The 13,977-nt window shown below is 41.7% G+C and overlaps 1 protein-coding gene across 1 annotated transcript in view; it reads left to right on the top strand.

The window, feature by feature from the left end:
- Positions 1 to 695: 695 nt before the first annotated feature.
- LOC311241952 (uncharacterized protein) overlaps positions 696 to 13,977 on the top strand; it is a gene marked incomplete at both ends in the record, with an annotated part of 31,440 nt that continues 18,158 nt past the window's right edge. The window contains 3 exons of the mRNA XM_084330910.1: positions 696 to 725; positions 12,499 to 12,612; positions 13,390 to 13,527. Coding sequence (XP_084187036.1) covers positions 696 to 725; positions 12,499 to 12,612; positions 13,390 to 13,527 — 282 coding nt within the window. The remainder of the gene's footprint in view (positions 726 to 12,498; positions 12,613 to 13,389; positions 13,528 to 13,977) is intronic.

The following is a 13,977-nucleotide window of genomic DNA, read 5'->3' as shown; positions in this document are numbered from 1 at the left end:
ATGTACAGGGCCGTTTCTATGCATAGGCGAGCTAGGCGATCGCCTAGGGCGCCAATGGCTGGAGAGGGCGCCAAATATTTTTTTTTTTTACAAATTAAAACATACTTGAGGTCAACAATGTCACAGGACCGCCTCAATGGCCTGGCTATGATGAGTATTAACAGAGATGTGTCTAGCAAGCTTTCATATGATGACATTGGCGATTTTACCACTGGGGCACCAGGGGCACGTGCCCCCCCCTGAAATCTCAGGTGCCCCTGAGGTGCCACCCCAGTTTAAATTCTTTTTTTCTTTTTGTAATAATTTGTATTATAGTAAAAGTCAGATGTTTTCCTTCATAAATAGGCTATTTAGCCTATTATTAAACGAAATTAAACAAAAAGTCTTAAAAGAAGTGTATGTTTGATCGCTGATTGGTGTGTGTTTGAATTTGTTATTACATAATTGGTCACGTTGAGTTGATGGGTAGTCAGAGCGTGACTGCGTGAGTGAGTGCGAAAAGTACAATTTATAGAGGGTTCGTCTGTCACCATCAGGGACGGTAAAATAAAACACAAGGAGACGGACATAAAAAATTGACATACGAAAATGGTGGGGCAGGGGCACTTCTTCACGGCTTCCTCCAATGCTTCCTCCTGGTCCTCCAACATCTAACGGAGAAACCAGCACCTCTGAAGAGCTTTCGGTAAGGCGCCATGAAGTCTGCCAAGAAGCGCCCGGTGCAGGTGCATCTGTTAATGCAGCAGAACTTGCAGAAGCTAACGTGGCAGGTTAGCCATCATGATCCACACCGTTAAATGATTTCGGGACTGAGCAACCCAAACAAATGGTTTTACAACCATACCCTGCATGCATTTTTAGCGGTAGGAAACGGTCATTTGTAGCTACTTGGTTCCATAACAGAGACTGGCTCGAGTACAGTGAAAATGCTGATGCAGCTTTTTGTTTCTGCTGCCGGAATTTCTATGCTAGCGGTATAGAACCAATCGGAGACTGGATGGTTTGAAGTTGCAAAAGAGTTTTTCAAGACGCGAAAATGTACAACTGAGTGGAAGGACGCATCCTGAGGAGGTTCAGTGCCACTCGCCGCCTCCAACTCTTCTAATGGTAAGTCATAATGTTTAATTTAAGCCAGCCTTGGCCCTTATTATTATTAACCCTTTACCGGTCACTTCTTGAAATACCTGGAAATTCACAATTTTGGTGCTATTTCAAAAGTTATCTACAAAAAAAAAAAAAAAGAAGAAGAAGAAGATTTCCCCCTGTAAATTAACGTTAACCGAAGGGTCTGTGAACAGGCCCTCGACCGGTACCCTAAAACTGTGGGGGCATATTTTTCCTTAGGGGGCATATCTATGAAACTTGGCAGGCTGATTCATAACATAAAATAAATAATAAAATGTATTGGGAGTTTTCTTGAATTTGCCTTGCCATGGCAACAGTAGCCGATAAAAGCCCAAAGAAGAATAGCGGACAAAACTATATAACTACATGGTACTACAGGGTACTACAGGGTACTACATGATACTACATGGTACTACATGATACTACATGGTACTACAGGGTAATAGATGGTACTACATGATACTACATGGTACTACAGGGTGTCAGGATGGAGGTAGGTGAGTTCCAATTGTGGTATGCAATCACAGAGACGGAGAGGGTGTACTCTTAAGCAGGTTCGTTTTAATAGTAAAGAACACAAAGAGTAATACTAGGATACAATGCCGAGTGGCAGGAAGAAGAGGGGATAAGATAATGGAGCTTAGTGGTGGTCCAGAACCGGAACCGCCCGCGTTATCTCCGAACGCTATAATGAAAACCTGACGGATATCAAGCAGAAGATAGGAAGGTTAAATAGACACCACATTCTAACATTCCACACACACACCCGTGACAGCCAATAAGGAACCATACCCTAAGTGACAGCACTAAGTGACAGGGGAGACAGGGGACAGTAGCCAAGTGACAGATGACAGAATGGTGGGTGGTTCCAGACAGCAGTCAGCAACCAGAACGTAACAACAGGGTACTACAGGGTACTACATGATACTACATGGTACTACAGGGTACTACAGGGTACTACACAGGGAAATACAGGGTACTACATGGTACTACATGGTACTACAGGGTACTACATGGTACTACATGGTACTACATGGCACTACAGGGTACTACATGGTAATACAAGGTACTACATGGCAATACATGGTACTACAGGGTACATGGCAATACAGGGTACTACATGGCACTACATGGTACTACAGGGTACTACAGGGTACTACATGGCACTACATGGTAGTAGTAATACCCTAAGTGTGACTGACTAGATGCATCGGGCATATGTCTAAAAATGGACACCATGTCAATTAGGGCTGGGCAATATGGCCTCTAAAGGATATCGCAATATTTTTTGCTATATCACGATACACTATATATATATCGCGATATTTGGACATTTACTCTAAAGCACTTAAAAATGCTTGATTTAACAATTTGCAGTTTGCATTAAACCATGAAGATGCTTTAAAAAATTATTAAATTAAAAGTTTCTAAAAATTACTAAGACATTGTCTCTACTGACATACTAATACTTTTAATTTTTTTTATTAAACATTTTATAATCTACTGTAAGACCATTTATATAAAAACTCTTGGGTGACTTTTGCACAGTACTGTTTTCTATCCACTTTAGCTAAAAACACACACACACTATATATACACACAACTGTGAGACAATAATAATCACACACAAAGGGATAATGGCTTATAGCAGACTTAATGATTGTATAATATTTCAGATAATGAAATTAAATGTTTATCATCAACTATCCCAGTTAGTATTTATATTGTAACATGTGGCCACTTTAAATCATTGAACGTAGAGAGAGAGAGAGAGAGAGAGAGAGAGAGAGAGAGAGAGAGAGAGAGAGAGAGAGAGAGAGAGAGAGAGAGAGAGAGAGAGAGAGAGAGAGAGAGGTTCCTGCTCACTGCAGGGCTGTATAACAGAATATAGGGAGGGCTGGAAATATATAGTGCTCCCACTGTCCTGTGGAGGGCGGCAATACGCCTAGTCGTGTAGTCCGCCGGAAATATACAAGAAGAAGAAGAAGAAGAGAGAGAGAGAGAGAGAGAGAGAGCGAGCGTGTTTGAGCGTTTTGATGTGCCGTAGAAATAGCACTATCTCTCTCCCAGTATGGTCTGCCGGGCTGCAGCTAGATACTAGTTCTCCCAGTATGGTCTACCGGGCTGCAGCTGGATACTATTGTCTCAACCAGAGCTCTCAACCAATGAAATTTTGATTGACAGTCGATTCTGCCAATTACGTCACACACCGCTTGCACCCGCCTCTGCTGTTACCACCAATCGGCAAGCGCGTATACATTTTTTACTTCCGCTTTTGTCCGCCATTGATTTTGACGAGAGCTGAGCTCTACAACAACAACAACGTTAGATCCCCGCAGCGGCGCGGCCGACGTTTAGCTTTTAGCTCCGCAGGATGACTAAATGAGGCATAATGATTTTACTGCAACGAATGTTATAATAAAACAAAGCCTTTCTATACATGTGTCTGATTGAAAACTTTATTAACAGATTGCAGAATGGGTAAAACTCAGGGCTCTATGAGCAACGGAAGGAACTGAGCTAGTATGAACGAGTAATGCTTGCTACGTTCGGGTAAATAATATGCTGATGTTATTGAACGTGTAACACTAACTATATAACGTTAATGCCACAAAACGAATGCATTTGTTAATCATAAGTAGTAACTTTGATGCAGTAGCTTGTGTGTGTGTGGGCCGGGGGCGGCGTTGTGCAGGTTGCGACGCGACTGAACTTTTTTTTGCCTTTTTACGCGACACAAATTGATGGATATTTATCGGCTACTGCCATCGGCACATTCGAGCTTATCGGCCGATAGGCCGATTGCAGTCAACAAGGCACTTATCGGCCAATACCGATACCCGACCGATACATCGGTGCACCCCTAAGTCGAATAGTCGACTAATCGATCGAAAGGAGCCGTAGTCGACTACCAACCTCTTAGAAGCGTGGCTAACGCTAATGGCACGCATACCAGAGGCCAACTGCCTAAGAAAACAGGCACAGAGGCACTGAAAGAGGATTTCACCCATCTAATGAACACACTAGACTAGACAAATATCAAGATGTATCCATCAGTGGACCAATTGCATGCTTTTGCAGAGGACATTTTTTACTATCTGTTTAAAGTAGAAGTACAGTATAGTATCTGTTTACAGTAGAAGTGCAGTATAGTATATTTGTACAGTAGAAGTACAGTATAGTATCTGTTTACAGTAGAAGTACAGTATAGTATCTGTGAAGTACAGTATAGTATCTGTTTACAGTATAAGTACAGTATAGTATCTGTTTACAGTATAAGTACAGTATATTATCTTTTTACAGTAGACATACAGTACAGTATCTGTTTACAGTAGAAGTACAGTATAGTATCTGTTTACAGTAAAAGTACAGTATGGTATCTGTTTACTAACCAAGCTAACCTGAACCAAGCTAACCTGAACCAAGCTAAACTTACCTGAAATAGTCACTGCAGTCACACAGGAGGGCCTTGTGGGCATTCAACTCAGTGCTGTTGACTTTAATAACCACATCACAGAGCCTTCCCTCCAGATGCAGCTCATTAAGGATTGTACAGGACATTGTTTCCTTTTCCATGTGGGGATTTTAAATTGTATCTACAGAATATATTCAAGCTTACAGACAAGTAGCCGGAAACAACAAGTGATATCTTCACTTGTCTTCTGAGATCTGAGATCTTCTTCTTCTTCTTATTTGAATTTCCGGCAGTGTAGACGCATCGTGGCGTATTACTGCCCTCCACAATTCTTGCTTCGCCCACACTTGAGAAAGTTTACACTCCTCTTCTTCTTCTTCTCATCTTCAAAACACATTTCTATCGTCTCTGTCTCCTTCTTCTCTGCTCCTCTTGTCATACAATCACAATACAAACATCATCAGAATTGTTGAAATACTGTAACAAATGTTCTAGAATGTTTGATTATGACATCATACTGTGACATCACAAATGTTCTAGAATGTTTGATTATGACAACATACTGTGACATCACAAATGTTCTAGAATGTTCTATTATGACATCATACTGTGACATCACAACGGAACATGTTTGAGGGCCATTATAATATGTTGACATTAAAAAAGAACAAATAAAATGATTAAAAAAACCTACATAAAACAATGATACAAATTATAATAAAATATTTAAGTAAAATGTAGAAATAAAGAAAAATAAGACAATGAAATAAAGATAATAATTCATTTAAAAGCTATTTTAAAAAGGTAAGTTTTGAGCAGTGCCAACCGAGTCTGCTGTCCTAACAGACTTGGGGTCTGTAGGGTATGCACTTATTCCCTCCCCCCTGAACATTTATGGAGATGTATGGGCCTTTTAAGTCAGTGATAAAAGTGTCTTTCAAGGATAAGTGAGCTGATTATTATAGTTCAATATTCAATATTTGATCACCAAAACCCCCCAAAAAGCATAAAAAGGCCCCTCCCGCCCAAAAAGGGCCCCCAAAAATAGCACAGGCCCAGTGCCCTTTTCAGCCTTTGAGCACTTGCCCCTCTAAAGTCCTGTGCACGTCCCTGGTCATACTAACTCATTGGCAGAGGTAGTGGGTGGAAGTCGATGGGTGGGGATTTGGACGTTATGGACAGCGACTCTTACAGGTCGGTTGGGGGACACCTGCACAGCAGAGACAGGAAGTGGCGGGGGCAGCGTGAGCCTCCCTCGCCACTGAGAGTCCGCGCTGGCAGGTGAAAAGATGCGACAGGCTGCCTCCTCGTGTATCGGAGGGGACACGTGATGCAAGGCTTCTATCCTCCCTACAACCGACCAGTGGGGGGCATAGTCGAGCAACGTTCAAGACAGGGGAGGGAGAATTGGAAACTCAAAATTGTGATGGGGGGAAATAGAAAATAAGGAGAAAAAGTGGAGAAAAAAAATATATATATTTGACATGTGTATCACACATTTTCGTCGTGTGCTAGCCTAGCAGCCTTCTGGTCCTCCATATTTGAGCTCTACTCAGAGGAGCTAGCTTGCAGGTTGGATACTTGAACCCTTTCACTGCCACACAACAGCCGGTTAACCCTTTCACTGTGACAATACAGAAGGTTAGCCCTTTACTATCACACAACCGACGGCGATGCTCCATCATTAGCATCATTAGCTCCGCGGATTGCGGGGATCAAGTGGAAAGTTTGATGTGGTGCGGCAGCCCTTTATTTCTCAGGTGGAACGGTTGACTGTCTCTCATCTCCTGAGATAATGACTCTGTATTGTATTGTAACGGTTTTGTATTGAAGTGCTCTGTGAACTGTTTTTATGTTTTCTTGGTTTTGTTTTGTGTGTGCTTATGTTTGATACGTCTGTAATGTCTACTGTAACGTCTAAAACTTTAAAAACACATTGACTAAAAAATAAATATATATAAACATAACAATCTTACATTGTAAAAATACTGTTAATTGTTTGACATGCATGCAAATAAAGCACCTTTGAATTGAATAGAGAGAGAGAGAGATTATGCCATGTCACCATGGAGAGACAGAGTGAAAGAGATAGAGAGAGCCTGTCTGTGTGTGTGTGTGTGTGTGTGTGTGTGTGTGTGTGTGTGTGTGTGTGTGTGTGTGTGTGTGTGTGTGTGTGTGTGTGTGTGTGAGTGTGTGTACCTGAGGTGTCGTCTTATTGAAGACGTCTCTTCCTTGTATAACATCAGTCATGAATTTCTTCTTCAGCTGTTGATATTCTACTGATGTCAGCTGGATGGACTCCAGCTCTGAACTGCAACACGCACACACACCTCTATGTAACGGGGAAGCCTGTGGGTATGTCCACAGTCACAGAAACAGGTGTGTTGACGAGTGACTGTGGCAGTGCGGGCTGGTAAATTAAACTCACTTCCCCATAACAGGGTTAACAGACGCATAGGTACGGTAGTTAGGAGTGAATTCACTTCTTAGTGCAGCGGCCTGTGTCGTCGCCCGCGGACGCGGGAGCCCCCTGTTCGACTCCCCCTCGGGACATTCTCATTTAACATCAAACACAACGCAGACCCAGTATGATCCGTCACAGTGGTGCCGTGACCCGGATGTCCTGAGGGGCGTGAGTTTAGGGAGGTGAGTGTAACGGGGAAGCCTGTGGGTATGTCCACAGTCACGGAAACAGGTGTGTTGACGAGTGGCAGTGTGGGCTGGTAAATTAAACTCACTTCCCCATAACAGGGTTAACAGACGCATAGGTACGGTAGTTAGGAGTGAATTCACTTCTTAGTGCAGCGGCCTGTGTCGTCGCCCGCGGACGCGGGAGCCCCCTGTTCGACTCCCCCTCGGGACATTCTCATTTAACATCAAACACAACGCAGACCCAGTATGATCCGTCACATCTATACACACACACACACACACACACACACACACTGGTCATTAAATCATCCTGAGCCGCTGAATAGTTTCATGGCAACTGCATTAGTTCAGTTTCGAATGGAGCCTCTATGGATATGTAACTTCTGACTCATCATTATCTGGACGGTGATAGCTGGTGATGTACATAGAACCTATGGGTTGGGATCCATTCAGTTTTTTTTTAAACAATTCAACACGTATGCATTGAAACTGCAATCGGATCCTTCAGATGACGAAGCATAGGCTGGCTACACAGCATAAAGTCTGTTAAGCCCGGAGCCCTATTTTCTGAAAATCCGCCTAAAATACATACCTATGTAAATGGTATATTGCTCCACTTCTACAAGGCCATTTGCATGTTCTTGGTATCTAGGGACATTTATGTGGACCTCAGTGAATGTATTCCCAGTGTCAGAAAGATTGTGTCTATTACTAGGCTTGCTTAAATTGTGATGAAACAAAGGAGAATATGAATTATGATTTTTCTTTGCATCTTTGACAGTGAATAACACCATGCTAATAATGACCAGACATGAAAAACTGCCAATGAGCTCATTCAGCACCTTCTTGAGATCACCTGTACATCTAAGGAAATGAATAAAGGGAAGATGAATAAACAGAAGGTTTTGTAGATACAGTACTGAATTCTCCCATCCAGACCAATGCTATTTGAAATATTATTATAGAATATAGAATAGCAGGCCTATAAATTACTTTATTATAGCCAATTCGCACATTTATGGATTGGGCCAAATCTTATCTTTCAAATGGCAGAGTTCAATTTGGATTTAGTATCACCAGGCGTGCATAAGAACAGATAATGAAATCTACTGTATTTACAGTAGGTTGCTTGTTCTTGCCAGAGCTCCGCCATTTTGAAACAGATTTTTTAATCGGATTTACATTTACATTTAGTCATTTAGCTGACGCTTTTATCCAAAGCGACTTACATGTTCTGTACGACAAGCCATCAGGAAGGGCACAACTCTATCAGCTGAGCAACAATGTTCATCAAAGTGTTGAGTGCTACAGTGTAGGTTAGGTTATTAGGACAAGTGCATGACAGTACGGTTAGTTAGGGTTAGATTTTTTATTTTTTTTTTTTTTATTCAGATAATGGTTGAAGAAATGCGTCTTTATCGGATGGTTGCTAAATGCTCAAAATATAGGGGAGACAAACTTACTGCGCTCCAATATATGCCAATAACGTTCAGTTTTGTGGTATATAATCCAGAGTAATAAGACAAATTAAAAATATGAATCAGGAAGTCATTTGCTTGCCGAAAGCTAGAGGCCTTTGGGAAGTGTCGTTTTGAAAAATGCCAACGCTCATTGAAAGCTCTGGATGTCCTCTTCTCAAAATGACTAAATTTTCCATCATTCAGCGTGGGCCGCTTATTCAAAATGGCGGATCTCCGCGACCACAACAAACACATTTCAAAAACTAAAATCTCACTAATAACACTTTAACCTATTGGTAAACAAACGTATTGATGAAAATATACATTATAACTGCTGTTGTGACATGGTTATGATGTTTATTCTTGAATACATTTGAAAAAAAAAACGATAATTATGTCAGACAGTCTGCAGAGCTTGATTTATGACGTGATGTCATTTGCGGTCTGGCCCCGGACCGCACGGGCGGAAGAGGTTAATAATGTAATGTAATATCTGTTTTTAGTTTGTGTAATGTAATGCAATATCTGTTTTTAGTTTGTGTAATGCACATAATATGGGTAATGCACATAATATGGGTGCTTTCAGCTGCTACACCCCAAAACTGTGGAACACTCTCCTGCAGGTCATTAGGACAGCAGACTCGGTTGGCACTTTTTAAAACCAGGTCAAAACGTACCTTTTTAAACTAGCTTTTAAATTAATTATTATCTTTATTTTATTGTCTTATTTTTCTTTATTTCTATTATTTTTACTTAAATATTTTATTATAATTTGTATCATTATTTTATTTCGTTTTTTTTATAATTTTAATTGTTATTCATTAATGTCTTATTTTACTGTTATAAATTTTTTCTTATTGTTTACTATCTAATTGAGCTATTTTATTATTATAACTATTTAATTTTTCTGTCTTTATTATTATTTTATTTGTAATAATTTTGTTGTCTTACTTTTCTAATTTTTACTATCTTATCTAGTTGTTCTATTCCCGTTTTTATCATTTTAATGTCTTTATTATTTAATTAATACTTTTTTCTTGAGGCCTCGGTCTACTATTCCATGTTTATCGACAGGGAGGGCAGTGGGGGGGTCACATTTGAGCAAGAGGACTGGGATATAATCTCGGGGATCCCCAAACAGGTGTCCAGGGATATTAGAACAAGGCTAATACAATTCAAGATCTTCCACCGCATTTATTGGACCCCCTCTAAAATGTATAGACCGGGCCTGAAAGAGAACCCAGATTGCTGGAAATGTCACACAGGGGAGGGGGACTAGAGAAGTCGCCTATTCTCAATCCTTGCCCCACAATGGTGGAATGAACTACCCACCCCAGTTAGGACAGCCGAAACACGTCCAATCTTTCGCCGTCGACTAAAGACGCACTTCTTCAACCATTATCTGAATTAAAACAAAAAAAAATTATCTAACCCTAACTAACCATACTGTCATGCACTTATAAACTAACCTACACTGTAGCACTCAACACTTTGATGAACATTGTTACTCAGCTGATAGAGTTGTGCCCTTCCTGATGGCTTGTCGTACAGAACTTGTAAGTCGCTTTGGATAAAAGCGTCAGCTAAATGACTAAATGTAAATGTAAATGTAGTCCATGCACTCTGGTCATGTCCGAAAATCAGAGACTTCTGGAGTAACATACATGGCTACATCACAGAGGTCACAGGGACGGAGTATGATTTCTGTTCTGGTTTATATATCCTGGGGGATCCCTGCAGTCTTAGCCATATCGCAAAGCCCCTAGCTGATTGGATACAGACTAGTATTATGATAGGCAAACAGATCATAATGAGAGGCTGGAAGGCACCAGAAGGCCCGTCATTCCGAGAGTGGAGTGGAGAACTGGGTAGGGTAGCTGCCTATGAGAAAATATCTTTTAGTTTAGGAGAGAAAGGAGACAAATATATTAGCAAATGGGGGAAATATTTGCAATTTCACTCACTATAAAAGGAGGAGGGGCACACTCGTCTAAGACAGCGACGATGCACATGAGTATATAATACCTGACAAATGCACCATGTTTATGTAGACAAGAATGGCTCTATGTTTTAATGTAGATTTATTTTTTCGTTTGGTGTTTTCTTTCTGTTTTGGTACTACTTCCCATTATATTCTCGGCTTAGTCTAATTTATCTTTCTATTTTTTATTTTTTATTAATTTTTTGTTATGGTAGAATTTTTCGTTTGTTTAGGTTTACTTATTCTAATGTCTTTATTTTTTATTTTTATTTTTTTTCTGTCTCCCCCCCCCATATGGGGGGTATCAGTGTAACCTAGACGTTAGGGGTCCAGGTGTCTATGTTGTCCTTCAGGACTGACCCATGCTGATGCAAAATATGTCATTCATTGTATTGTCCTGAAGTACTGTGTGCAAAAAGGAAAAATATGCAATAAAGTATAAGTCATAAAAAAAAAAAATCTTTTTCTTTTAATATGTCCTTTTGTTTTTCGTTTTTTCTGTAAAGCACTTTGAGCTGCAATCTGGATGAATGGTGCTATATAAATAAAGTTATTATTATTTTACATTTATTTTAATTTAAATTAAATTTATTTAATTTTAAGACTTTAAAGAATGTCATGTTTTAGACATGTCTATATTATTAAAATGGGAGCAAAATATATTATACTTTATTATTATATTATAATATATAACATTACATTACATTATATCAACATATTATTTATATTATTCAAATGGAACTCAAACATGTACCATTATGATGTCACAGTATGATGTCACAGTATGATGTCATAATAGGACATTCTAGAACATTTGTGTATCTATTCAACAATTCTCTTAGAAGATCTCAGATCTCAGTAGACAAGTGAGCTCACTTGTTGTGTCCGGCTACTTCTCTGTAAGCTTGAATATATTCTGTAGATACAATTTAAAAATCCCCACATGGAAAAGGAAACAATGTCCTGTACAATCCTTAATGAACTGCGTCTGGAGGGAAGGTTCTGTGATGTGGTTATTAAAGTCAACAGCACTGATTTTAACGCCCACAGGGTAATCCTGTGTGGCTGCAGCGACTATTTCAGGTACGTTTAGCTTGGTTCAGGTTAGCTTGGTTCAGGTTAGCTTGGTTCAGGTTAGCTTGGTTCATGTTAGCTTGGTTCAGGTTAGCTTGGTTCAGGTTAACTTGGTTCAGGTTAGCTTGGTTCAGGGTAGCTTGGTAGGGATGGATGTGTCCGTCATCTAGACGCTTCAATGAATTAATTTGATTTGAATAATTTACTTTGACTGTGCTAAGACCCTATACTGTACTTCTCCTGTAGAAATATACTATACTGTACTTCTACTGTAAACAGATACTATACTGTACTTCTACTATGAAAATATACTATACTTCTACTGTGAAAAGACCTTATGCTTCTGTGAAAATACCCTATACTGTACTTCTACTGTAAACAGATACTATACTAACAAAATATTATACTTCCACTGTGCTAAGACCCTATACTTCTACAGTGAAAATATATTAGTACACAGGACAGAATGTTGCTTACTGTTTACTCATCAGATATCTCTATACTCTGCATCCCACAGAACCCTCTTCACTCGCTGGAGCGACTCAGAGAAACCAGTCTACACTATCCCTGGGGTGTCCCCGGGTATGATGCAGCTCATCATAGAGTACGCCTACACACGCTTTGTGCCGGTGACAGCAGAGAACGTGGAAGAGCTTCTGGTGGCAGCAGACCAGCTTCTTGTCACTGGCATAGTAGGAGCGTGCTCTGACTTCCTAGAAGGCCAACTGTCTCTGGAAAACTGTGTCGGCATCTGGAGGTTGGTGGACATCTACTACTGCCCTGACCTGAAGCGCAAGGCCCATCTCTTCATCGTGTGTCACTTTGAGGAGATGCTGCGCATCTCACAGGAGTTTGTGGAGCTGTCCCTGCAGCAACTGGTGGACATCATCGAGAGGGATGACCTGAACGTGAAGAGCGAGGAGACAGTGTTCGAGGCCGTCCTCCATTGGATCGACCACTCCCGTGAGGAGCGTAAAACACACGTCCCTTTGCTGCTGCCCAAGGTAACTAATTGTATTACTGTGCATTACATTAAAACAACACTAGGTTCCCTAGTACAGTGGTTCTCAAACATTTGGGTCCAAACTGTTCCCTAGCAACAGAATTCCAGTTAAACCGTCTACAACCGCTGTCTAAGTTGTACCTGCTGTCTGCTTGTCTCTTCCCAGGTTCGCATGGGCTTGATGAGGCCTGACTACTTGCTGAACAACATCCAGAACAACCCTGTGGTGAGGGACAGCCACGACTGCAGGCCCCTCATCCTCAGCGTCCAGAACCCCCCTGGCTCCGACAGGCTCCCAAACCCCCTGAACCGCCCACGCCTGCCCCAGGAGGTCTTATTGGCCATCGGAGGCTGGAGTCGCGGCAGCATGACCAATGGCATGGAGGCTTACGATATCCGAACCGGTGGATGGATCGACGTGAGCGTTCAGACTGAGACTCCCCGGCCCCAGTCCTTACAACACCGCTTATCTCCCCGGTGGTCCGGTGTACTGCGTCCCCGGGCCTTCCACAACACCGCTTATCTCCACGGTCTGGTCTACTGCGTCGGTGGCTTGGACGGCCTAGAGTATTTCAGCAGTGTGCACAGGTTCAACCCTGTCACTCACAGATGGCTGCAGGCGGCTCCCATGCACTCATGCCGCAGTCACCTCAGCGTGGTCGCGTTGGGCGGCTGTATCTATGCCATGGGAGGGTTCGACGGACACCTGCGACTGAACACCGCAGAGCGCTATGAGCCTGAAACCAACCAGTGGACAGTGATCTCACCCATGCTGGAGCACAGGAGCGCCGCAGGGGCAGCAGCCCTCCATGGCAAGGTGGGGAGAATTGAGGAACACAGGGTGGAACTGAGGGATACAGGGTGGGTAGAACTGAGGAACACAGGGTGGAACTGAGGGACACAGGGTGGAACTGAGGGACACAGGGTGGGTGGAACTGAGGAACACAGGGTGGGTGGAACTGAGGAACACAGCGTGGGTGGAACTGAGGAACACAATGTGGGTGGAACTGAGGAACACAGGGTGGAACTGAGGAACACAGGGTGGAACTGAGGAACACAGGGTGTTTATCTACACAAGGTGGTAGATGAACACAAGGTGGTAGATGAACACAAGGAACGTTAGATCAGAAATCATAAATGCCTTTATTGCCAAGTAAGCTTGCACATACAAAAGATGTGTCTGGGTCCTTTGGTGTATCAACATTAACAGACAATTAAAGTAGAATGAAATCAAATGGAATATATAAACTAAATTAGAATATTCTTT

The sequence above is a fragment of the Notolepis coatsorum genome (assembly GCF_963971535.1).
Source record: "Notolepis coatsorum genome assembly, chromosome: 15".
Taxonomy (NCBI): domain Eukaryota; kingdom Metazoa; phylum Chordata; class Actinopteri; order Aulopiformes; family Paralepididae; genus Notolepis; species Notolepis coatsorum.
This window is presented reverse-complemented; position numbering and strand designations above follow the sequence as displayed.